Consider the following 26,961-nt stretch of genomic DNA (forward strand, 5'->3'; position numbering starts at 1 on the left):
CAAAGAAGGTGTTCTCATCTGGACGTATGGCCCTTAAGTCCACAAATGCCACATGACTTTTGGGTGGCTACATCCATACCCTCATGGACTCAGCCAGGGAGGTTGTCCCAAAGTTGCCCGAGGAGGAACAAGTGTATTTCTCAGAGGTTTTGGCAGATGCCCTAGCTGCTGTCCTCCAAGTGATACAATCTTGTTTGGACACGGCCGATTCAGGAGCCAGGGTGATGGGATAATCTGTGGCTACCAGAAGACATGCATGGTTGCGTGGTTCTGGATTCTCGTCTCATGTCCAGGCTACTTTGCTGGATTTGCCCTTCGATGGATCTTGCCTGTTTGGGACTAAGGCGGATTCAGCGCTGCATCTCTTTAAGTACAGTAAAGCCACAGTGAGGTATTTGAGGCTTCAGTCTCAATGCAGGAGCTTTGGGCAATTCCGCAAGTTTTGTGGCTTTGGATAAACTTGTCCTTTTGTGCCAGGCAATAGCCGCAGCAACAGCAGGTAAATACCTTGTACTGGTACTACTGCGGACAGGGCAGAGGTCGTCTGCGTGGTGCTGCTCTACAGCAAGTCTCCTCTTCCTCCTCCTCTTCTGCCCCTCCAGCTGGTGTGGCAGGGAAGCAGCTCTAGCTCCACCATCCTAGAGCATTCTTGTCCTGTGAGAGGATGGGTGGCCCATTTTCTACAGCATTGGAGGTCTGTTACTACAGCTCTGTGGTTGTTGAACATCATAGAGAATTGGTATGCCCTACACTTCTGGGAGTTCCCACCTCAGGCTTTTGCTCGGAAGAGCATCTTAAGCTTCTTCTGCTTCTCCAGCAGGAGGTTCTGTCATTGCTGCAAAAGAGTGCAATCAAGTTGGTTCAGGAGAAGGAAAGGGGTGAGGGATGCTACTCCCGGTACTTCCTGATTCCCAAAAGGGACGGTCATTTATGGCCGATCCTCAACCTCAGGGTTTTGAATTTTTACCTCAAACAGGAGAAATTCAAATTGTTGACCCTGGCTCAGGTTTTTGCGCTGGAGAAGTAAGACTGGATGGTGTTGATTGAATTACAGGATGCGTATTTTCACATTCCCAACCTGAAGTCGCATCGGAAGTATCTTCAATTTACGATGGGGTCTCAGCATTATCAGTTTTCAGTCCTTCCATTTGGTCTTATTTACGCATCTCGGGTCTTCACAAAGGTAAAGGCGGTGGTGGCAGCACATCTCAGAAGGTCGGGATTCCTGTTTTTACTTATCTGGATGACTGACTGCTCAAAGCAAAGTCACCAGATATGGTGCTGCATCATTTGCAAGTAACAACACAACTGTTGTTCAAGTTGGGGTTTTCAATAAATGTACCCAAATCTCACCTGGTGTCCTCTCACCACAATCTGTTCATAGGGGTAGTACTGGACACTACTGGAAGTCGTGCCTTCCCACCCCTATAGAGGATTCAAGACATCCAGGCAATGATTCCACTTTTTTAGAAGAGTGCAGCTTTTCCAGTCCTAAAGGTCTTGCGGCTGCTCTGTCTGTTCACTTCCTGCATACTGTTGGTCAACCATGCACGTTGGCATATGAGGGCCTTCCAGTGGTGCAGTGGTTTAAAAACAACGGAGATCTCGAAGAGGTGGTCAGAATATCCTGAGACACTGCAGCAGAGCTGCTATGGTGGAGTGTTCCAGGCAGCCTGTCTCAAGGTAAGCCATTTCAACCTCCTTCTCCGGTGGCCACAGTTATAAAGGATGCCTCCACTCTAGGATGGGTATCACATCTGGGGAATCTGGAGGTCAAAGGTCTTTGGTCTCCAGAGAAAAGATTGTTTCACATCAATCTTCTGGAATTTTGGGCGATATGTTTGGCTCTCAAGGCCTTCCTCCCTTCCCTTCATGGGCAGTCGGTTCTGGTCCTAACGAACAACACTACCGCAATGTGGTCCATCAACAAACAGGGAGAAGTAGGGTTGTATCTTCTCTGTAAAGAGGCTCTGCGACTCTGGTCCTGGGCTCAGAACCATCAGATTTGTGTCATGGCAAATCATCTGGCCGGAGATCTGAATGTGCATGCGATCTGATAGAGACATCTAGCTGGAGTTTTCTTAACGTAGAATATTCCCAAGTGTCAGACTGGATGCGGAAAACTTTCCGCAGCAGCACCTCTGCGTGCCGGGGGGCGGCGCCACACAGCTCCGCCCTGACATCGTCCATGGACGTGCCATCAGCGGAGCAATATATGCCCCTCCTGGAGCGCTGACGTCAGTTTTCTTCTTTTCCACATCCCAACACGGATCCTTAAAAACCAGCGGTTCCTTGGCCTGTTTTTCGGGCCTTCTAGACGTCTTTGGCATCACGGAGCAGTGTGCGATGCCTTCGGGCTTTAAGGCGTGTGAGACCTGCAAACGACAGATGTCTGTCATGGATCCTCACGCGATATGTATGTGGGAGTGCACCACGACTCCGAAGAGTGTGACGCCTGTCAACAGATGAAACCTAAGTCCCTAAGGGAGCGTTGTATGAAGCTGCTGGCCGCCCGGATGTCCGGTCCTGCACCTTCACGCTGCCAATCTCCCTCTCGGGGTCGGGCCGCTCACGGGGTCATTCCCGCGGACGTCGTTCGGAGACGGGTAAGCACAACCGTAAGTAGCGGAGGTCATTGTGAGAAGTTGGCCTGATATATGATATCACTAGTTCTAGTGTACATCCTGTATCAGTCCAAACAACCCTTATGGTGATTGGTTGTAAAGTCAACCTTATAGACCAGCTATCCTAGTGGTAGCATGGACAAGAGCAGTCTTAGGCTAAACTCTGTATGGCATGTGAAGCCAGCTGTTATACCATTTGCAACCCCTTGAATACCAAATGAAAGGACACCACAACAGATATATTATAAAAATAGAATGTATTTATTCTAGTCAAAATACCCTCAGCACTCTTTATGAGATTCGAGGTAAGTACAACACAGTCTTATTTAAGCATACATAAGTCACACAGGTAAGTAATACAGTTAGGCCCTAGGGGCCACGCAAACCATATACTAAGTAAGTGGTATAAGAACCACTGTCACGAACACAGGATAGGCCTAGGGAATCACTGGGGCTACACTATCCTATCAGTTGCTAGGCAGTGGGAGGCCCACGGGATTCAGGTGCAGAGTGGAAACACTCACGCGTAATGCGTTGAAGTCGATAGAAATAGTAGTATTTAGTAATTAAGAGTTTTAGGACACTTCGGAAGGAACTAGGAGTTAGAGACTTAGAAACTAGGCACTTGGATAGTCAATACCCTCGAAAGCACCGGAGTACTCAAGTTATCTAGCCCACGGGCTGCGGGTGCATAGGTGTGAACTTGCGTCGGGTTTCGTCGTCGACTCCTATGGATGCCTGAAGAAAGTTGCTGACAGGCAGTCAGTGAAGAGTGTCCGGTGGATTCCAAGGATGGAATCAGGAAGGAGGCTACCTGCAAGCAGAGGGGACAGAGTCTAGGTCACCAGCCAGGAGCCGGGAAGGAACCAGGAAGGAACCAGGCGATGTCGTGAAGATGCCGGTGAAGAGGTGAAGCTTGTCGCAGCAGCCACGGGTACCAGGAGGCGTCGAGGACGACCAGAACCAGGAGTCAAGCTGTCCCAGGAGGGCTCTTGCTGTTGGCGGCGTCGATGTCGAGTTGGGACACAACAAGCCTTGGCAAGCGCAACCCACGCAGAATGAAGGATTTGCTTCTGTTGCAGACCAGGAAGGCCTGAGGTGCTTCTCTTTCACAGGGAAGCAAGGGCCAGTCTGGAGGAGCCAAACCAGCAGTGGTAAGTTCAGGTTCGTCGTCGCAGAGGTAACTAGCCAACGGGCAAGCAACCGGATAGACACGTCGAGCAGGAAAATGCAGAAGGGCCCCACGCAGAACTCGTGGAGTGTGGAGAGCTGATCTTCGGTGCAGATGGTGCTCGGGGTTGGGGCTTCTCAATCCCCAAAGCACATCTTCGAGGATGCCTCAGAAGCTGCGCTGGAAGCAAGTAGCCAATTTTCCTAGGTAGCCAGTCCCACGTCTCTCGTCGCCTCCACGGATCTCAGCTTTGCTGTGGATGTGGATCAGGGTCGGAGAAGTCTGGAAGTCAAGGCGCTGGTCAGGCTCTGTAGTCGGTTCCTCGTAGAACGTTGAGCAAAGCAAATGGCAGGTCGCTTGATGGTGCCCCAGCACCGGTTTGAACTGGACTATGCATGGGACACCTTGTGTGCCCCAGGCAGTGTCTCGTTTCATTCATCCCTCCCTGCCCCAATGCACTAAGACCTGTCTAGGGTGGTGCTAGCACCTCCCAAGGCAGGAAACCTATTGTCCAAGCCTCCCTCGCTGGAAGGTCTCCCAGCAGCAGGAGGTCAGACTCGTGTCTGTGGCAGCAGCGTCCATTTTGTGACGCTGGGGCTCTGGTTAACTTTAACCGGGTAGTAGGTCTTCAACATGTCTTCTCCCTCTAGAAGGGAGGAATACTATCCTCCCCACCAGAAATGGTGTGGGGGTAGTATTCCAAAGTGTTAGACACCTTACACGACATGTTTTAATAAAGCCAAACCATAGTTACCATAACCGCGAGTATTATAAGGCACTATAAGAGTATATGGAAGGCGATATCATAGAACAGCTATAAGGACATGGTTCCGAAAGCTGCAGACAGGCTCAGCTCATGCCAGAGCACCATCTCACATGTTACCAAGCACTCTGCCTTCAGGATTGTTAAGGCCTGCCATAGGAGTGACTGATGGGTTACCCATGTGTCTATATATAAGGTAGGTATAGGAATACTACACCTAAGCAAGGGGTGATTACACGACCTTGCCCCAGCTGAGTGATCAGCCAGTTGTGTCATAATGGAAGGCCAGCCAGGGGTGGCATAATACATGCTGCAGCCCCTGGTAGGCCTAGGGTACACCTATGCCCTGGGTACCTAAGGTACACTGTACAGGGTCCAAAAAGGTGATCCTTACCAATTGGGTTATGCACCTAAAGTGAATAGTGAATTTAGAGAGAGAACAGCTGGGCTGTGGGTCTGAGTAGCAGGCCCACAGCCACATCTAAGTCAAAAACCAGTGAAGCAAAAGCAAAAAGTGTGGGTGAACATAGAAAGCAGACCCTACTCTCCTACAGTCATCCTCCCATAAGTGTGACGCTGGGGCCTGCTGCTCTCGGTCGCTGCCAGACACAGGTGCCCAGCAGTTGTCTCTCCCATACCTACCCTTCCCGGATGTCGGAGCAACAAGAACCCAAATGGAGGCCTATTCTAAGGCTATCCAATCTTTCTTTTGGTTACCCCCTCTCCCTGGTGCGCCTACGGGTCCCACAGAGGAGGAAGGCACTCATGTCAGGTCTTCGCCGGCGGATTCATCCTCGCCGCCGGCTGTGTGCATCGACTTCGGCTCTGGAGTCGATACAACGTTGATGGGACATGGCCCGGAGGGGCATGCCAGTCATCTGTCCCGCCCGTCCAGTCAACGCATAGCCCCATGAGGCTTCCTGCGCTGATGTCGGCTGCGGCACTGAGTTCGACCCTCTGTCGTTCTCCTTCCTCCCCACAGGTGGAGGTCGAGTCGTCGTCCATCTACGCCCGGATCGAGTCCCCCCCTAGAGGCTCTCGACGTCGATCCAGTCTGCTTGTCCCTTTACCCTAGAGCTCAGGGTCTGGTTGTCCAGGCAGATTTCACCTTGCAGCCTTCTTTTACTCTACTGTTGTTCCCTGCCATTAGGGAGTCTCGGTGGCTGAAGACATGTGGGCGCAACATTTTTGCCCCCGCCAGTGCGAGCATCCGTGCCTTAAATACGTCTTGTGTGTTCGCACTTGCTACCTTTGCCCTTTGGGACTTGGTTCTTCTTGATGGCCGGGGATTGTCACAATATTCCATTCGATCGGCCCTGGACACTACGGACTCTGTCAGTACAGCAATGGCCTTGTATGGTTGCATGTATGGCTACGCGATAGTCTTTTCCCCGACAACGTTCGGGACGCTCTGCGGGATCTGCCATTCAATGGTGTGGACCTTTTTGATTGTCACGCTGATTCAGCGGTCTCCCGCCTCATGTCTGGTCTCCCGTGATTTGCTGGCCCTTGTGGCCAGGCTTTCTCGACTTTGTGGCCTGTCTTGTCACACGCTGTGTGACTTTATGTTGCTTTTCCTTGTTAGGCAGCATTGCCTTCTTTATTTTGGACTCTGGGTTCATGACGTAATACCCAGATGGTCTAGGCAGATGTTCCGCCATGTTTGCCTTGGTCGATACAGCTGGTCAGCTGGTTCTACCTTCTTTGAAGTCCTCGTTCTGTGAGCTTGCCCCAGAGGAGGCCCCCTTGCCGGGGTTTAGACTTACCCTATGTGGGGTATTCAATGGCTCTTGAGTAGCTGCCTTCATACAAGGAAGGCTTGGTACGCTCCTATGGAGTATTCCTAACAGAAGATCTTCTATGGATCACTCTGTCTTCTCTTTCTGCTGTATGCGTCCCACATGTTGGCGTCGCTGTATTGCACTTTCATTTAAGGTTGTGGTCTACGGTTGTACGTAGTACTTAGAAGCATCGGTATGGGTTCCTTACCATGAGGCTTCTGCCTCACCTACCTTTCACTGGGGCGGTTTTCAGCATCGCTGTGCTCCTCTTTGTCCATGTTGGCTGCTCTTTTCAGCCACTGTCCCTTTGGGCCTTGGTTTGGTTCGTACAGGCACAGTTCTTCCACGGCTGACGCCCTGCCATTGTATAGCACCAGGACAGAGCCGCTGCGTGGCACACTTCTTCATGTTTGCGCGTACTGGGAGTGCACCCTGGTATGATTTTCTATGATAGTGTTTACGTTCTTTCTCCCGCTTCTGCGATGCTGGTTCTACCCTCCCCTTTTCGGGATGGGTAATAGTTTCTCGTACTTCAGGCCTGTCTGGACTTGTTCTTCAAGGGGGCGTCTTCGCCATGTACATCTATGCTGTACATTGCCTTATGCCCTCCATTTCTGGCCACTTCCCCAACAGGAGTTTTTCCTCTTTCCCTTCTGCATTCTGCACAGGTGTTTTCCACACTTCTTCCTTGGGTTCCTGCTGTAATACTTTCAAGAGGAGTGTTCTCTTCAAGATACTCGCTTCTTGGGTTCCTGGGCCATTAGGTTGGTCCTGACTGTTTCCACTATCGTGTCTGGCTCCATCTCCTCATCTGTCCACCGTGGGACCGTGGCTCCTCCTGGGCGGGTGACTGATGTCCCTTACGGATCTGGACATTGTCCTGTCCAATTCTGCTTCCACATGACTGTTTGTACTTTTCACATACCCTAGTCTTGTATTATGTAACACAACAGTTTTATGCATATATTTTCGTAATCTATGTCTGCTCTGTGCTCTGTGCTCTTCACACTGCAGAGTTGCGCAGGCGACGTTCCTTCCTGTGGTGTCCATGGTCTTCGCCCCGATCTGCTCATATTGTGTGGGTGTCCAGCTTGCCAGACACCCTTTTTAGGGCTCGCGCCCTGCGTTATACTGCGTGCAGGGCGAGAGCCCTTTTGTCTGGGGTTTGAAAACGGACCCTGGAATTGCACACACTTGTGCGTGTGCTTTTCCTTTTGGGTTCTGTTATTGGGCTTTGTGTGCGTGTGTTTTTTTAACAAAGCATGCAAGAGGCCAAAGGCGGGCGCCTTGCTCCGCCCACGGCCTATTGGTGTCTGTTACGCGCACCAAAGCCCATGTGGTTTCAATAATCGTGCCCAGACACGGGCGCGATAATTGAAAACACATATGTCTCGCTGTGGCGTGTGTGCGCGCACCACTCGCGGACGTGTTTTTTTTTTTCTTCAGTTTTCAGTGCCGCTTGTTTTGCTTTAGACTCTAAGCGAATTACCCCTCCTTTTCACTCTGCAACATATACTTTCATTCCCATTTTATTTTACGTTATTTCTTGGATTTATATCTAGGTGGTGCATGTAGGCTAATTTCATTTTTGGTTGCACAGCGAAGCTTTGGTAATGTTTGAGTCTTTTTCAGCAGTGTCATGACTTTGTCTTCTAAGCTTTCACAGGCCCCCTTCTCTCTTGTAGCAGTTTGACCTGTTGCATTGCTTCGCTGCGCAACCAACAATTAAACCAGGCTACATGCACCACATAGATGTGAACCTTTTCGAGTGAAATTGTGGCGAAAGGTGGTAGTTTTTCTTATGACCAAACCCAGCATACGGCTAAATTATTCTGTTGCCCATTTGTAATTGTATATATTTGATGAAATCAGAATCCTAGCGTAGTGATTTAGGAGCTCGCTGTGTAGTTCTCTGTGTGGCTGCAAGCTACAGTAGGTTGAAATTTTAGCAGGGCAGTCTCGGCCTTTCATCTCCCGAATGGGAATGCACCTCACATCTGCGAGGTCTGGGAGATTCAGGGGCCTCATCCCATTCTGCAGGTTGGCGTGGGGGTATCATCCAGAGCTACTGGAAGACCGCATGAACTTGAGCTCCATTGGTCAGCTTCCAGTGCCAGCCCCGGCTCACAGCGGTGATGGAACCTGCCAACTGCAGCACCAGTGACAGCCAACCACGACTCTCTGACTCCAGCAGTACGCTGATCTGAAGCGACCACAATTGCTCCCACCAACAGTGCCCGTCCATGGCAACATTCCTTTTGGCTCTTCTATTGCCAGTAATGATGCACTAGCTGCATTGATACAATTCTTGGAATATCTTGAAAAGAGCGAGAAAGGATGGAAGCAGGCATGTGGCACCATTTTCTTAAAAATATTAAAGTACCATAAATCTAAATTATGAAATACAAGTCACCCACCCCTTAAACATCTTATAAAGTTTCTAAATGAACATAGTGGATGTACATTTGCACACCTACAACTTTTATTAAGTTTGGTGTTGTTTTTTTTGGTAGTTGTATAGCTCACAAAGTTCCATTAAACCAACAACACAGCTCCTTTCGATAATCCCGAGTATCATTCTCCATCGCATGTAGGCGTCTGTTGTAGTATTTTTGAAATATGCAAAACGTGCAGCAAATTCTGAAAGAAAATTATTTTTTATAATTACTGTTTTTAATGATGCGTGGAGTCGTAACCGATGAACCAATAATGCTGCACTTGGAACGAGTTTCCTATGTCACTTAGAAGTGTAAATAATACTATGAACAGTTATGCCACGTTTTCGTGTTAGATGCCACTATTTTAAACCCGGAAGTAGTTTCTGGTGTTCTACTCAGTTTGCTCCTGCTCATTTTCCCCACCCAATTAGTGCCCCACTCTCCCCTTATTTCAGCTTTGCACAAAGTAAATGCTCACATAAACCTTACGAGTTAGAGTCAGAGTGATTTGAAGGCAGTTACTGGAGTATACAAAATGGCTCCCCCCTTTGTTCTGTCATAAAACCCCACGAGCACGCACATTGCTACCCCCTTTTTCCTTGCATTCATAACAGAATGCGTGACTCCAGAGTGCCAAACCTGTTGACCATATCCTGCATTTACTATGAGATCTTAGCATTGGTTAGTTAGTTATACAGGAGTCTTATCTGGGTGGGAGGTGGGGCAAGGATTGTTCAGTCCAAGATGGATGTTACTATGTCAATGAGAAAGAAGTGAACTGCGCTCAGTATTTGCCTTCCTTTTAACATCATCCATAAGACGAAGAAGGAGCACTGGTGCAAACCTCTAAACATGATGTGCAGCTTGAGTCAGACATACAAAACAGCTTCTCCAAATCAAAAAGCATCAACAGAACACCACACAAAAATTGTCTCATGCACAAGCAGCTTTAATAAAAGATGACCACTCTGGCAAAATGGTTTATGAAAAATGATGCATTCTAGTGACCTGCTTGCTCCTTATTATTTTCTAGAGCTCTGGTACAGTCAAGAAGACGTGTCAAGCATTATAATGCCCTTTTCTGAAGGAGCCCAAACCATAGATGGCAAAGGCTATGTGGCATCCTTCTAAGATGAGATGAGAAATTAGCATGCTTTTTCTGCATAATAATTATTATGTTAGCGTTTTAGAGACTGTTATAAACTCTTCTATTTTACTTTCTGCATCGGATAGTTTAGAAATGGTTATTATCAACAACAAGATGCTCCTTCTGGTGTCAAGATGATCATAGTTTGGTGCTAGCAATGGCTGCTCTCTGCACGTGCTCCCCATTGATCATGTATGATGTATTAGATATTACTGTTTGCATATTTCGACATCCTTTGCTAAAATTCCGAACTTTTGCGACCTGAAACAGGCATTAAAGGCATTTCAGCTCACAAGCTCCAAACCCTGGCAGAAACTGTAGAGGAGGTCAGGCTCGCACTGGAACAGAAAATAGGCCCAGGTACCAAAATAACAAGCATTTGCAATGCAATAGGTCTCGCATTATAAAAGTTTGAGCTGTTGGCATTGCTAATAATAATGCAACACTAGAAGCTCCAAGATTCAGTAATGTGAGACCTATTGCATTGCAATTGTTTTTTTTGTGGTTGTTTTATTTTTATATAGCACAGACTTGAGTGAAAGGTGTGTATTTATGTTGCATTGAGTACAGTGTAATTATGTGGCACAGGTTGGTATTGTGTGGAGTGTATTTATGTTGCATTAAGTAGAGAGTAATTACGTGGCGTGCAATTATGTAGTACTGAGTGGTATGTGGAGTGTATGTTGTACTGAATACAGTGTAATTATGTGATGTGTAATTATGTGGTACTGAGTGGTATTATGTTGAGTGTAGTTATGTACTCTTCACAATGCAACATAAATACACCCTTCATACCACTCAGTACCATACAATTACAAACCACATATTTTACACACTAATCAATGCAACATAAGTACTCTCCACATCATAACACTCAATACCACATAATTACACAACACATATTTACAACACATATTCACATTCTACTCAATACAACATAACTACACTCAACATAATACCACTCAGTACCACATATGCTTGTTTCAAGGGTTGTCGTCAGTTTCAGATATCGTACTGCAGTTAGTTTCACGTACTGTGATCAGTTTCAGGTATTGTGGATGATTTGAAGAACTGTGGTCTGTTTTATGTTGTGTAGTTAGTTTTAGGCAGTCAGGTGCTAGTGTTGCATTATTATTAGCCATGCCAACTGCTCAAACTTTTATAATACGAGACCTATTGCATTGCAAATGCTTGTTTACCAGTTGGTGGGAGACAGTGGCCTAGTGGTTAAGGTATCTGACTCTCAACCTGAAGGTTACATGTTCAAATACAGGTGTTTCCATGGTTTAAAACCTACTTGCTAATGCATCCTTCACATCTGGGCTGCTCACGCTCCCCTACAGGGTTTTTCTCCTATACTTTGTGTGGTTATACCGTCCACACGGTATGCTTATGTGTTTTCCTGTCTTCCACATGACTATCATTCTTACTGTAGTCCTGTTTTGGGGGCTTCTGCTTGTTGCCGTCAGCCCTCTCACATGTTTTGTGAAGGAACGGCTACATGCTGGAGTGTCTTGTGTTTCTGGTACTACCGGCACTTCTGGGCATGGGTCGGCATCCTGCCACTGCTGCCCCACGTATCTTGGCTGGTGCGGGTTCAACAGTGCTCTTTTCCACTGTTGTGCATACTGGACCGGTAGGCGCTGACTCTGTCATACCAGTTTGTCGTCTCTCTGGGTTTTACTTCCAGTCGACACATCGGATCCTGCGGATCCATTGGACCCTAGGCTCAGTTCCTCTTCTTTGCGAAGCCATGAACTCTCACTTCCGCACCGACATTTCTAGCTTTATGCTTTCTTTCTCTCAACCCAGTATATAAACGTGGGTTTTCGTGCTGTTCTTTGACGGCTTGTGGTGCCTTTGCCTCCCATTGTTTTCCGCTCTTTTCAGAGCTTTGTGGTCTTTTTTTTTTTTTTTTTTTTTTTTTGTAAGAGGGTTGATTTATTGATAAGAAAACTACACAGCTCTTGAGCTGCCAACCACCTTCATCATCAGCCAGTCTGCTCTAGTCCAAACATAGCATTCCAACTGTGACATCAGGAGATGACATCACATAACACATCCAGCTGGCAGAAGGTGATTGTTATCATGCTTAACATTGAGCATAGAATATAACATACCCCCTTTTCTCCTAAACAATTAGACTAACAACAAAACAGAAAACATCCTATATTACAAAAATAAAACCTAAGTGATTTCTTAATCACAAAACCTGTAAGAAAGATTATCATGCTTAAGATTAAACAAATAATATAACATGCCTCCTTTTCTCCTAAAAAAAACCTAACAATAAAACAGAAAAAACTTCCTATAGTAACCTACATGAAATCAATCACGAAACCTGTGAGGAATAACATGAACCCTAGAGCTTTTCCTACGTTGACCCACCGAAAGCTTGGTAGTGCTGTTCTCATTACTTGTGAAACTTGAATCTCTAGATATAGGACGAGATCTCGTCTTAATTAATCTGGACAAATTCCACCAACCACCCCCTTCAACCTGGGCAGCATTATTGTAAATGCGAATAACCTTGACAGGATTACCGAATTTACAATACCCTTTCTTGGTGTGCACAGGATTCTTTTTTTTTTTTTTTTTTTTTTTTTTTTTTTAAAGTTTTTATTGAACAATAATTCGATTACAAGCACGGGCCTACAACCACCAGGGCCGGCCGCTAAGTACAGAATAAAATATACATTTATCAAAGCTGCAGTCGGTTCCCGGGGCTCGGCCCCGTAGTGACTCCGGATAGTTCTAAAGGAACAGGAGACTTAAGTCCAACAAACACAAAAAACTAAAAGAAAAACAAAAGGCGAGGCATAAAGATAAACAGTGCAGGTCAGGCTTCCTCCGGGGAACTCCAGTTCAGACCCTTAAGCAGCACGCGAAAGGAAGGAGTACCGGGAGGCTGGGGACGGGGGGGGGGGGCCAAGGGAAACGAACGTCCATATGTAGTCATTCCAAAAGGTGCCCGGAACCGTCAAGGGTCAGGGGGACATGGCGATATCGGTGTGAGCTTTGTGGTCTTGTGTGGCTGTGCTGGATTTGCAGCCCCCACTGTGTTTCGTCACCTTGCTGACGGCTAAGTTCTATTGGGAACTTGGTGGGGTTCAGTCGCAGACCCGCCTCCTCTATGGGTATGGCTCTGGTAGAGACACAGTCAAGCCGCAGATTCCTTAACGCACGCCCGTCTGCCCCGTTCTGAGAGGACCTTTTCAGGTTGGGCTTCCTGCATTCGCCTCCCTCCGGGTGGGTTTGTCTTTCTGCGGGGTGACATCTTTCACTTCACTCCAACATGGAATGCTTCATTCACAAACCTCGCACTCAGCCCACCCACCGACCCCTCCAACCCAAACGATGCCGCCCGCAATCTCAGACGATGGATGGACGACTGCGCCAACACCTTAGCCCCGCTGAAAAAAACAACCTACAAACACACCAGCAAGAGAGCCAGATGGCTCACCCCGGAACTCCTAGAATCCAAGCGCACCTGTCGGAAACTGGAGAACAAATGGCACAGCGAGAAGACGCCGGACAGCCGCACAGCCCACAGAAACGCCATCCGCATCCATCATCACCTCATCAGGTCCGCCAAGAGGACCCCTTCAAAGACCGCCTCGACAACAACGCACACAACAGCAAGGAGCTCTTCAGCATCGTGAAGGAACTCTCCAACCCCAGCTCCAGCGCCAACAACATCCCACCGACGCAAGCCCTGTGTGATTCCCTCACCACCTTCTTCCACCGCAAGATCGCCGACATCCACGACAGCTTCGACTCCCGGACGTACCCAACAGGCCCGACACATCAGACCCGCCGCACCCCATCGACCACGACCCCCTGACAGCCTGGGTCAACGTGAACACCAATGACACAATCGAGACCATGGGCACAATCCACTCCGGCTCCCCATCAGACCCTTTTCCACACCACATCTTCAACCAAGCCGGCAGCTCCATCGCACCCCACTTGCGCAACGTCATCAACCTCTCCTTTGAGACGCGACCTTCCCAGAGAAAAACGCCGAGATCAACGCCCTACTCAAAAAACCCAAGGCGGACCGAGCGACCTCAAGAACTTCCGGCCCATCTCCCTGCTTCCATTCCCAGCTAAGGTCATCGAGAAGATCGTCAACAGACAGCTCACCCGCTACCTCGAAGATAACAGCAACTGGACCCCTCCCAGTCAGGATTCCGCAGCAACCACTGCTGGACAACGGCGAGACGGCGGCCCTCATCCTCCTGGACCTCTCCGCCACCTTCGACACTGTCTGCCACCACACACTATGCACACGCCTCCACGACACAGGGATCCGAGACAAGGCCCTGGATTGGACCACCTCCTTCCTCTCTGGCAGAACCCAGAGCGTCCGCCTCCCCCCCATTCCGATCCGAAGCCTTCGAGATCATCTGTGGCGTACCCCAGGGATCTTCCCTCAGCCCGACACTGTTCAACATCTACATGGCTCCACTCGCACGCATCGCCCGACAGCACGACCTCAACATAATCTCCTATGCCAACGACACTCAACTGATCCTGTCCCTCACCGCCAAATCCAACATCCACGAATGAATTAAAGCCGTTGCCGACTTAAGCTGAACACAGACAAGATTGAGATCCTCATCCTCGGCTCCAACCCATCAGCCTGGGACGACTCCTGGTGGCCCTCGTCACTAGGGGCACCCCCGACACCAACTGACCAAGCACGCAACCTGGGAGTCATCCTCGACTCAACGCTCACCATGACCAAACAAGTCAACGCAGTCTCCTCCTCCTGCTTCAACACCCTCCGCATGCTCCACAAGATGTACAGGTGGATCCCGACAGACACGAGAAGAACTGTCACCCAGGCCCTCGTCAGCAGCAGACTCGACTACGGAAACGCCCTCTACGCAGGAGCCCCGACCAAGTTCATCAAACGACTGCAAAGAATCCAAAATGCCTCTGCACACCTGATCCTCGACATTCCACGCCACAGCCACATAACACCCCACCTGAAAAACCTGCACTGGCTCCCCGTCGACAAGAGAATCTCCTTCAAACTCCTGATCCATGCACACAAGGCACTCCACAAGACCGGCCCAGCCTACCTCAACAGTCGACTCTCCTTCTACATTCCCAACCGTCACCTCCGCTCCGCCGACCTCTCCCTGGCCACCGTCCCGCGCATCCGGAGAACCACCACCGGAGGCAGATCCTTCTCCCACCGTGCCGCCCAGATCTGGAATGCCCTTCCCCTCAACCTACAACAGACCCAAGACCTGCTGACCTTCAGGAGGCGACTCAAGACCTGGCTATTCGACCAGTAGCGGCAACCCCCCTCCCCTCCTCTCCCTCAGCGCCTTGAGACCCTCGCGGGTAAGTAGTGCGCTTTACAAATCTATCGATTGATTGATTGATTCTGTTTTGCTTGCTCTACTCTGCCCATTCTCGTGATTGGGCGGTATGCTCATGTCATGTGTCCTTTTACATCCCTACGCCCTGGGTTGTCCATTTTGGGATCTACTCCTGTTTCCCCACCCCCCGCAATCCATTTCTCAATCTCCTTGGGGTCTCTTACCTCCCCTGCGGTCCATTGGTTTGAAGTCTATTGGCTCTGCTTCTGTCTATAGGTCTCTTACTGGGGATACAATGTCCCTTTCTGGTGCCGTCTTGTCTTGGATTGTCTTTGTTCATGTGTTCCGGACTTGTTATCCTTCACGGTTATATATTGTTGTTGCAGACTTTCTGTCATCTGCCATAATGTTTTTTCACATCTTCTACCTCAGGGCGAGGTTTAGCCTTTGCTTTTGCGGGGTTGCTTCTCAGAGAGGTGCTCTGCTCTTCCCTTCACTAGTTTTCAATATACAGTGCCTGGTACTGTCCTTTATGGTGCTGTTTTTCACCATTCGATTTCTTTTGCTTTTCATCTTTTTCGCACACTGTTCCCATATTCTCACTTTTTTGGTGGTGACTCCGCTGACATCAGCGCCCCGGGAGGGGCATATATGGCTCCGCTGACGTCACGTACATGATTGACGTCAGGGTTGAGCGGTGTGGCGCCGCCCCTCGGCGCGCAGAGATGCTGCTGCGGAAAGTTTTCTGGATCCAGTCTGATGCCTGGGGATATTCTAAGTTAAGGAATCTGCGGCTAGACTGTGTCTCTACCAGATACATCGTTACCGAAGGTAAGTAACTCGTCCGACAGTCTCAGTCAGCAATCACGAGTGGCGTCTCCATCCAGAGGTGGTCCTTCACATTTTCATGATGTGGAGGTTCCCTCAGTTGGACCTATCTGCTACTCAGGAGAAGGTGCACTGCCTAGCATTCTGCAGTCTTCAGTATCTGACGTGGGGAGCATTGGGGGGCGCGTTTCAGTTAGATTGGGGCTCACTGCTTCTTTACGCGTTTCCTCCCATACCCTTGATTCTTTGAGTTCTGAGGAAGATTCGCCAAGACCGGGCCCAAGTCATATTGATTGTCCCAGATTGGCAGTGAAGGGTATGGTACACAGATCTCCTTGGCCTCTCATTGCACCCTCTGCTCCATCTCAGGGCAGACCTTCTCTCACAGTCGCTGGGGCAGGTTTTACACCCCCACCTCCAGAGCCTGCACCTTCATGCCTGGAGATTGAACAGGGAGTTCTTTCTCCCTCCCACCGGATGTGGTGGATGTTATATTATCAGCCACAAGACACTCCACTAAATCTGTCTGTTCTGGTAGGTGGGCCAAGTTTGTTAAGTGGTGTTAAGAGCGATTGATTGATCCCTTGCAGGCCAATTTATCTGATTTTCTGAGTTTCTCTCTCTCCCTAGTGCAACAGGGTTGTGCAGTAGCTACTGTTAAGGGCCTTGTCGTCTTTTCTCTGTTTATCGGATCAACCCTCGTTGTTTAAGTCTCCCATAGTTATGAGATTCATTAAGGGTCTCACTAATAGGTTTCCTCCCACTCCTTTTATCATGCCTCAGTGAGACTTGAATTTGGTTCTCACATTCGTGATGGCTTCACCCCTTGAACCATTGCATAGTTGTTCCTTAAGGTTTCTAGCATTCCTGCCTAAACCGGTCACTCCTTTCCACTTGGGGCAGTCCATCACCTTACGCACTTTCTACCCTCCACTTCGCCCTTCTAAGGAGGAGGAGAGACTTCATCGTCTGGTCAGCTTCTTCTTGGACAGAACCACGGACTTGAGGTTGGATGTTCAACTCTTCATTGATCATGCGGGCAAGATGGAGGGCAAGGCTGTCCACAAGAGAACACTGTCCAGGTGGAGCATCCTGTGTATCAAGATCTGCTATGCCTTGGCCAAGAAGGATCCTCCTGAAGGTATTCGCGCTCATTCTACCAGAGCTAAGTATTGTTCTTCGGCTTTGGCTAGAGTTGTCCCTTTGGTAGACATCTGCAAGGCAGCAACTTTGGCCTCCCTCCACACTTTTGCAAAGCACTATTGCTTGGGTTTGGAAGTGAAGAGGGATGGCCATTTTGCTTGTTCTGTGTTGCAGGATTTTTTGGTATAGGCAGACAGGCACCTTCCTCTGGGAGCGGGACTGCTTGGGGATCCAATTCAAAAGGCGAGTAATCCACAGGCAGATGAATTCATCAGAAGAACACGTTACCTACCTTCGGTAACACTTTTTCTGGTGGTTCCAGTATCTGCCCGTGGATTCCGTGGATATATGCAAATCAGTCTTAACCCTTTGCCTCATGGGAACAGTCCAGCCTTAACTGCCAAGCCAGGTCTTCCCTGAACCGGAAACAAGCATCCCGGGACCGGTTTCTGGGTAATGCCCTCCATCAGCCAGGCTAGCTTGAATCCAGTGGCAAAGTGAGCAAGGATATGCCCAGACGTGGGTCCCTTGCTGACTTTGCCACTGGATTCAACACTGATTTGCATATAGCTGTGTCTGAACTGAGGTGGCGAAGTGAGCTAAAGAACAATGATGGATTCAACCCAGATCTGTGACTGGGGGTGAGTGTCAGAAAAGTTTTGGCGCTCCGTCCATCATCTCCTTGTGTTTGCTTTGTTCGCCCTAAGTTGGTAGGGAATGCCCAGAAGTGGGTCCCTTGCTCACTTTGCCACTGGATTTAAGCTAGCCTGGCTGATGAGGTCTGTTAGCCCGAAACCAGTCCCAGGATGCTTGTTTCCAGTCCAGGGAAGACGTGGCTAGTCAGTTCGGGCTGTACTGTTCCCATGAGGCACAGGGTCAAGACTGATTTGCATATAGCTGTGTCTGAACTGGGGTGGCGAAGTGAGCTAAAGAACGATGATGGATTCAACCCAGATCTGTGACTAGGGGTGAGTGTCGGAAAAGTTTCAGCGCTCCGTCCATCATCTCCTTGTATTTGCTTTGTTCGCCCTAAGTTGGCAGGGTATGCCCAGACGTGGGTCCCTTGCTCACTTTGCCACTGGATTCAAGCTAGCCTGGCTGATGAGGGCTGTTAGCCCGAAACCGGTCCCAGGATGCTTGTTTCCAGTCCAGGGAACACATGGCTAGGCAGTTCAGGCTTTACTGTTCCCATGAAGCACAGGGTCAAGACTAATTTGCATATAGCTGTGTCTGAACTGGGGTGGCGAAGTGAGCTAAAGAACGATGATGGATTCAACCCAGATCTGTGACTGGGGTGAGTGTCGGAAAAGTTTCAGTGCTCCGTCCATCTCCTTGTGTTTGCTTTGTTCACCCTAAGTTGGCAGGGTATGCCCAGACGTGGGTCCCTTGCTCACTTTGCCACTGGATTCAAGCTAGCCTGGCTGATGAGGGCTGTTAGCCCGAAACCGGTCCCAGGATGCTTGTTTCCGGTACAGGGAATATATGGCTAGGCAGTTCGGCTGTACTGTTCCCATGAGGCGCAGGGTGAAGACTGATTTCATTATAGCTGTGTCTAAACTGGGGTGGCGAAGTGAGCTAAAGAACTATGATGGATTCAACCCAGATCTGTGACTGGGGGTGAGTGCTGGAAAAGTTTCATGACTCCACTAACCCAATTCAGTTCCACAACATGCCATGGTCTTTTACCTTACATGATCTCTCCCCAGTATGGCCTCAGATTCCTTGACCTCCATCACATTTTCTGACTAAACCCCCTCATATTTTCCCACAGTCACCATGGCTTACCTGGTTGTAGCTCAGTCTCTTGATTTGCATCAGACTTCTATTACCTGTACTCTCATGAAGATGGTCATGATCTTAAAGGCATTGTAATGTGTTCTCCAAAAACTCTACAATCATAGAGTAGATGTAGACCCTTGTTGCTGCTGTCACAAGGTCACTAATGCACATTGTGCAATATGTACCTGATTTTAATTCTTTTTTCGTTTTTCTCAGGGTGCAGTTGGAGACCCAGGACCAGAGGGGCCTGAAGGGCCACAGGGACCTTATGTAAGTTGAAACTGACTGGCTGGGTGTATAACAATCTGTTTCTTGCATGGTTTCTGTGACTGGGCCTCCAATAAAGGGTTGAGTGTGGCTGATGAGTTTCAGTTGTGCTTCAACATTTTTGGTTCTCTGTGTAGCGGTGATTTAAATCTTTATTCAGCCCCGTCTGATCTGTCTCTTATCTTTCATTCCAACTTTATTGCTTGATCCCTTTCCTGCCTCATCTGACCACTATCCCTTTTTCCCTCCTTTCCCTCTGTCCTTGTAGTACATCTCCATATAGATTTTTCTCCTGTCTCCCTTTTCGCCTTTCATCTCCTTTCACCATTTGTTTCCTCCTTACAATGTCTCCTTTCTCTCCACTTGTACACTCCTTTTTCCTTTGTCTCCTTGTCTTACTTGTATACTTTCTTTCAACTGTATCAACATTTGGTCCTATTTATCATCATCCTCTTCCTATATTATCTCATCCTTCTTAATTAATGTATTTTTTCTCTTTTCTCCATTGCTTTCTACCTGCTTCACTAAAGTCTTGCAGCCTGGACATAACTTGGCTGAACCTTGCTGCCATTCAGAGAAGCCCCTGACATTCTCATGGGCACCTGGGCTAAACCTTGTTCCTGCCCATCTGTAAATAGGTGGCACAATGCCACAGACCTTTCACAGATGATCCTACTGTTTTTGATGCAACACCCTACTCCTAAGGGCTTGGTAGTTCAGCATTCCATTAGCAGCATCAATACCAACTCCTTCCCTACGACCTCCCCATCGAGTGTCGAAGAAAATTGAGGCATTTGGGAAACCATTGTTCTCCTGATCCAGACTTATATTTTGAACTGTCTACAGCAGTTGCTTGCTGGGTTGATACTCACACTCATTATGGGACATGGTTCAGAGATTTTGCCAGCAGTGTTGGAGAAATTCCACGCCAACCAGGCGCAGACTATCCTGGATGGCCGGGAAGCAGCTAAATATGTCATAAGGTCAGACATGTACCCAACCTGCTGCTTAGGTAGAGCAGTCGGGTCTAGCATGATGATCCGGTGGCACACATGAATCCACAGGTTTTTCGTGTGACATCCAGGTGTTACTCATGGATATACCTTTCAACAGGTCTTGCCTATTGGCGAGAAGACTTATTTCTCCTTTGAGTGCTTTAAAGAAAGCAGAGCCACAGCATTCTCCCTCAGTCTTTCCATGCCCGCAAAGCAGTATCCCCAACAGTTTCACCCCTTTCAAGGCATCACTAGGGGTTTGTCATGCAGACAATTCTAAGACTCACCACCCCTTCAACAGACACCCCCATCTCTTCGGGCTCAGGATAGGGGATCCAGCAGACAGCATCCTTGCCCACAGGGACTGTGAACCTCCCAGCCCCCTGCCTCTCCTGCAGCAGCCTTCAAGCTGCTTTAGTTTGCCCTTAGTAGCACACAACTACAATGTGGTTGGCAGAATCACTCATTTTCTCTTTGGGTGGCAGGCCATAACATCCAACAAGTGGGTTCTACAGATAGTTCAATGAGATACTGTTGCAGGGATTCTGCTTATGCACAGAACTATGCGCAGGAAACCAGGACCTCAAAGAATTGTGGTGTACCAGAAACTCCCCTCAGAACCAAGAACCCCTATCCGACTAGCTTAGTGTCCCATTCGTTATCCGAGATTTAGCTCGGCGGTCCCAATGTATAGACAACCCAGAACAAGTGACTTAGATAGTCTCAGGAGTGATGGGAATCCGAAATACTCGATCGTATATATATATCAGTCCACAACAGAATAACAAAGAAACGGTAAAGTTTAAAGAGTTTATTTTAAAAACCTCGCGTGCTAAGATGCAGTACTTTGGCTAACACAAGCAGACAAATGGTTAAGATCAGAACCATCAGCATTGTTACAATACCATAGAAAATGAAAGGAGCAATCATAATAATAATGACAGTGGAAAGCGACCACCCTCCTTTCTTTAGCAACTAATAGGTTATTATTAGACTAATAGAAGGTCTCTTAGGCTTGCATGGGGGACCCCATACCTTATAGATCAGCTTAGTGGAATCACATCACAGGATCAGCTAGGCTCTCTCCTGCAACAGCTCTTCGTTTCGAATGTAAGTGAAAACATGCTGCTCTGCAATATTAAAGGACTCGTCTTTCAGGTATTGGTAGCTGTATGTATGTTATGGCTAAGAAGTGGTACGATCAACCTGAACACAACAACCTGCACCATCTACTGACCCAGACTCGTTCTTTACACGGTGTACAGACCAAGGTCACTGCTCACTGTTAAGGATGTTAAACAACAGACGGTTCTCATGTGAAGCAAAGTCGAGTCAGCAGTTCTCGAATGAATAACATGTAACAACAGTGTCGCGTGCAAAAGCAGCAAAAGCGGCAATCTGGCTTTCTAACAGCCGACGAGGTTATGCTAACTTAGCGTTGTACATAGGGTGTGGTTAACCCATACTACAATACGCCCTGCCATTCCCTTCCAAACTGTCACATCTTCCACTTGAGAGCGGCTTTCAGAGGAGCAGTCGTCCATTTTGCTGCAAGAAGTACAGGCTCTTTAGGCAAAAGGAACCATAAAGAGAGTCCAGACCTCAAGAATCTGAACTGTATTTTACTCCAGGTATTTCCTAGTCTTGAAGCAGGGCAGAGGCCTTCTTCCTATTTTAGATCTCCGACCTCTCATTTCTTTCTGTTGAAGGACAAATTCAAGTTGCTTATACTGACCTACGTACTATCTGCCCTGGATCTCGGAGACTAGATGGTAGCATTGGGCCTGAAGGGTGCCAATTTCCATGTTCTTGTCCTGCAGTGCCACAGGCGCTACATGCGGTTGAAGATGGGCCATGAACAATTTAAGTTTGCCTTGCTCCCTTTGGGCCTCACCAGAGCCACTTGGGTGTTCACAAAGGTGATTGTGGTGTTCGCAGCATATATTCGGAGGTTCAGTGTACCAGTCCTCCCCTGCCTTAACGACTGGCTGTTGAAGGCAGGCTCATCACAGTTAGTCATGGCCCACCTCCAGACAGTGAGCCTCCTGACTGTGTTGGGGTTCACTATCAATGTTTTGTAGTCACACCTGACTCCTTCACATAGGCTCCCTTTCATTGGACCCATCCTGGATAGGGTACATGATCAGGCCTTCCCTCCAGATCCGCTAGTTAAGGACATTCGGGTTATGATCCGAATGTTTCAGCCTCGATCCTGGTTCACAAAGAGGGAGTGATTCTGAGGCTTCTTGGACTATTGACCTCTTGCATCATGCTTGCCAACCATGTCAGGCGGCATATATGGTAGCTGCAGTGGGATTTGAAGTCTGTGAGTCCTGCACCCGGGGAACCTGCCTAATTCCATACAGGCTTTAGAGGAGACTGCAAAAATCTGCAGTGGTGGCTGTCCATCCATGATTGGACCAGCAACAGACCCCTCTCCCTTCCCCAAAAAGAGCTGACGGTGGTGACAGGTGCATCACTGCTGGGTTGGGGAGGTCACCTGGGAGAGGTGGAGATCTGAGGACTCTGGTCTCTGGTGGAGACCCATCACCATTTGCTTAGTGCTGAAAACCTGACTGACATCTGTCAAGGGGAGGCTGGTTAAGTTCCTCATGGACAGCACCACCTCTATGCAAGCAAGGAAGGTTAGGTATTAGGCCCTGTGCCAGGAGGTCTTGTGCTGCTGGAAATGACAAAATCATCAGGGGATCCGCCTGATAGTACAACAGCTAGTGGTATCTTTCAGGGTGCACAAACTAAGACAGGGACACCTAGCAGATAATGAAAGGCAGCTAGAACCCAAGAGTGGTGCACAGTATCTTCCAGCAATAGGGGAACCCTGGCTTGATCTTTTTGCCACTGCCAAGAGATCACAGTGTCCAAACTTTTTATGCTTTGTAGTTTCCAATAAAGCTCTGTTTCTCTGAGACGCATTTTGTTTAGGGTGGAGCATGAGACTCCTGTATGCCTTCCTGCCACTACCTCTCCTGTCTCAAGTTTTAAAGAAGATCAGGAATGCCCGGGCCCAAGTCATCCTAGTGGCTCCAGATTGGGTCAGGAGAGTGTGGTACCTGGAACATATGGGCATGAGCATCTGTCTTCCAATCCAGAGGACCTTGCACTCTGACCTCCTCAATCCACACCTCCATGCGTGGAGATCGATGGGAGATCGCTAACCTTCCTGCGAGGTTATGGATGTCATCCTAGCAACTAGGCATCCTTCTACAGTGCGTGTTATACGCAAGACAATGGGAATAGTTTGTGGTTTGGTGTGGCACCGGTAACACTGACTTGTTGAAATCCAAACTGTGAGATGTGTAGCTATTTCTTTTGTCTTTGGCCCAGGAAGGATTTGCAGTGGGTGGTGTAAAGGTTACGTGTTGACCCTTTCAGCCTTTTTTGTTTTTACCAGACTAGTTGTCCTTATTTAAATCACCTGTTGTTATGCATTTCCTCAAACGTTTGGTCCACTTGTTTCCCTCAAAGCCTTTTGTGATGCCTCAATGGGACCTTAATCTGAAAGAAACACGTTAGTTAGAGATTCCTTACCTTAGAATTACCCCTAGGCGTCAGACTGGATCAGGAAAGATTTTTCGACAGCAGTACCTCTGCGTGTCGGAAGGTGGCATTAACTCCGCATTCGTCGTCGGCGTTGTGGTCTCCGGGATGACGTTGCGGCAGCTACTTAGACGCCGCCCTCGTGCTCTGACGTCAGTTCTTTCTTTTTCCGCGCCAGCCAGCGCAGATCAGGGAAAGCGGTACCTCAGTCATTTTTTTACTAACTTTTTCTCGACTTTTGTAGATGTCTTGTTTTGAGTCTTCGACTCCGAACAGGTGCACGAGGGATGCCCGGTTTCAAGGCCTGTGGTTCCTGTAACCGACTAATGTCGGTGACGGATCCGCACCACATGTGCCTCTTTTGCCTGGAGCGCGACCATGATCCCAAGTCGTGCTCCAACTGTCAGTTGTTGACTCGGAAGGCTGTGCAGGAGCAGTCCCGAAAGCTGCTTGAACGAGGGCAGTCGGCTATGCGCCGTTCGAGGTCCCGGTCGAGAGGAAGGTCGAGGGACTGGTCGCAGGGCTACCATCAGTCCGGCTCGAAGTCATCGAAGTCTTCGCACTCGGGGTCGGGTAAGTTGAAGCATAAGAAGAAGTCGAAGAAGCATCGTCACTCTTCGCCTTCCCCTCGTTAGTCGGCCGCCTCGATGAGGCGCGCGGGTTGTGCCACTCCCACGGCTCCGTGCGCGGAGCCTGAAGGGTCGACTCCGAGCTTCCCTCCCTTTTCCGGGACCTGGAGCGACCCCCGCCCAGCTTCGTACGTTCTGCGAAGTGATGCATGCCATCTTTGGGTGGACCGACCCCGCCGACGCACCTTCAGGCCCCACGGACTGGGTTGGGGGGCCTAGGTCTTCGCTGCCGGCGGCCCCGGCGCTGCAGGCCCCCCTTGGATCCTGGCCTGGATCCGGATCGGCGCTGGTTGACCTTGTTATACCTCCACTGCGCCGCTTCCGTCGGCACCACTACCGTGCCCGACGCCGGTCGCCCCCCCGGCTGGCATCAACCCCAGCCTCCTTCCTGACGTGGACACGGCGCCGGACCGGCATCGATCGACACCGAATCCGGTGCCAGCTGGGGTTTTCATGCCCCTGTTCACTTCTGGGGCCCCTTTCCAACCACAGTGGCAACCAGAGGAAGATGAGGAGGCCTGGGAGCGGTCAGGTGACCCTTTAACTGACCAGCTTGAGCCTGAACAGGACTGGGGAGAGGCACTGGGGGATGGCAGGGGTCTTGACACTTCACCCGACCTTGGCATGTTGTCTTCTCCTACCGTGGCTACGGAGGAGGGAGCGTCATACGCTGTGGTGTTGCGTAGGGCGGCCGAGGCTCTCAACCTCGAGCTTCCTACGGTGGCGGTCAGGACTAACCTCCTGACTGAGGTGCATCAACCGGCGGCAAACTCTTTGGAACCCTGCTTCCGTTAAATGGGGCCCTCACTGACATCCTTTTGGGCACCTGGTCCAGGCCCAACATGGGGGCTCCCGTGGACAGGATGATCGCCCGACGCCACCGCCCAGCACCAAGCGACCCCTACTTTCCTCTCCCAACACCCCACCCCGGAAAGCTTGGTGGTCCAAGCCTCAGCCTCCAAAAGTGCCTTCCCTACCGCTCCACCGGAAAGGGAATCCAAGAAGCTGGACCATCTTGGCAAGAAAACTTTTTCTTCCGCCAGTTTAGGACTGCGGTCCGTAAACACTGCATGTCTCTTGGGCCCTTATTCGCACTCTGTGTGGGATACGGTGGCGCAAGTGCTGCCTCAGTGTCCGGAGGAGGCCCGGGCAGTGCTCTCTCAGGCTGTTGCCGCAGGGAGAGACACAGCTAAATTTACAATCCATTGTGGACAGGACACCGCCGACTCTCTGGGCAGGACCATTTCAACGTCAGTAGCACTCAGACGCTACGCCTGAATGTCCAAAACACCTTGATGGACATGCCCTTTGATGGCCGTCGCCTTTTTGGTGACAAAGCAGACAACACCCTAGAGCACTTCAAGGACTCACAGGCTATGGCCAAGTCCTTCGGCCACTCCTCTCATGCTGCGCAGTCTGCTTTTTGCCCCTTTCGTGGCTACGGAAGGGGTGCCCGCTACGTCCCGCCCAGGGCCACAGGTCGCAACAAGATGCCCAACCTTCACGCGGCCGGGCACATGGGAACCAACGTCGTGGGTCAGGGGGCCAGCGGGCGGGCCAGTCCACCAACCCCCCCTCTGCAGCAGCCTCAAAACCCTCCTAGTCTGTCCTTTCTGATGGATACTTCTGCCTGTGGATTCCTCACCTTTTGAATACCCCCTGCACCAGCATTCCGCGGAAATTATTTCGTAGCTCTCCCATGTCGACGAGGACGTCATAATAGCACGCCTCCGCTCGCGACTCCGTATGACGTCATCGGAGCCATAAGAGGACCTCGTTGGCGTGCTGATGTCAGTTCCCTTTTTTCTGCGTCGTTGGTGCTTAAAGGTTTTTCTTGGGAATCTCCATTTTCAATGATGATTACTTTGTTTCTCTGAAGATTTCAGATGGCTACTTCTAAGAAGTTCGTATTCAAGCCCTGCAGGCAGTGTGGAGGTCACATGTCGATCACAGATCCTCATGATGATTGCCTTTGTGCTTATCTTCCGATCACGATGTCGATGGGTGTTGGAGCTGCAGGAAGATGAATCCGAAAGCCCTTAAAGAACGAGAGGCTAAACTCTTTATGGCCAAAGCCAAAAAGGAGTAGAGGGGTTGAAAGCTTGCGAAGTCGTTGTCTTCCCACACGTCGAAGTCGAGGAAACATAAAAAATCTAAGAAAAGTCGTGGCTCTTGGTGCCATTCTTCGAGGGACAAGGCTTCGATGTCGCCTTCTCCAGCTAAACGGCTTCGAAGGAAAGACTTTGTGTCTCCATCTCCTACTCCTTCTCCTCGAGCGATGCCGGTTCCATCTCCGGCTCCGATGTCGCCGGCGTTGAGGGGTTCTCCGGCGCCTGAACATTCTCCAGCTCACAGTAGGTCTCCGATGCCCAGTGAGTCATCTCCAGTTCGTGTGGCTTCACCTGTGCAGGCGCCGTCTTCATTGTCTCCGCAAGCTCCAGGTCAGCCTCAGGTGATACCTGTTCAGGAAGGTACAGATCCATATTCTCCTTTTCCTGGTCC

The 26,961-nt window shown here is 49.5% G+C and overlaps 1 protein-coding gene across 4 annotated transcripts in view; it reads left to right on the forward strand.

Annotated features, from left to right (window-relative positions):
• The window catches only part of LOC146868589 (uncharacterized), a 1,503,661-nt gene that overhangs the window by 1,190,276 nt on the left and 286,424 nt on the right, over nucleotides 1-26,961 (forward strand). For all 4 annotated transcript variants that reach the window (XM_085611695.1, XM_085611716.1, XM_085611705.1 and 1 more), the window contains one exon: nucleotides 19,227-19,280. In XM_085611695.1, the coding sequence (XP_085467821.1) occupies nucleotides 19,227-19,280 (54 nt within the window). The remainder of the gene's footprint in view (nucleotides 1-19,226; nucleotides 19,281-26,961) is intronic.

Source organism: Triturus cristatus, chromosome 1_2, assembly GCF_964204655.1.
Source record: "Triturus cristatus chromosome 1_2, aTriCri1.1, whole genome shotgun sequence".
In the NCBI taxonomy this organism is placed as follows: domain Eukaryota; kingdom Metazoa; phylum Chordata; class Amphibia; order Caudata; family Salamandridae; genus Triturus; species Triturus cristatus.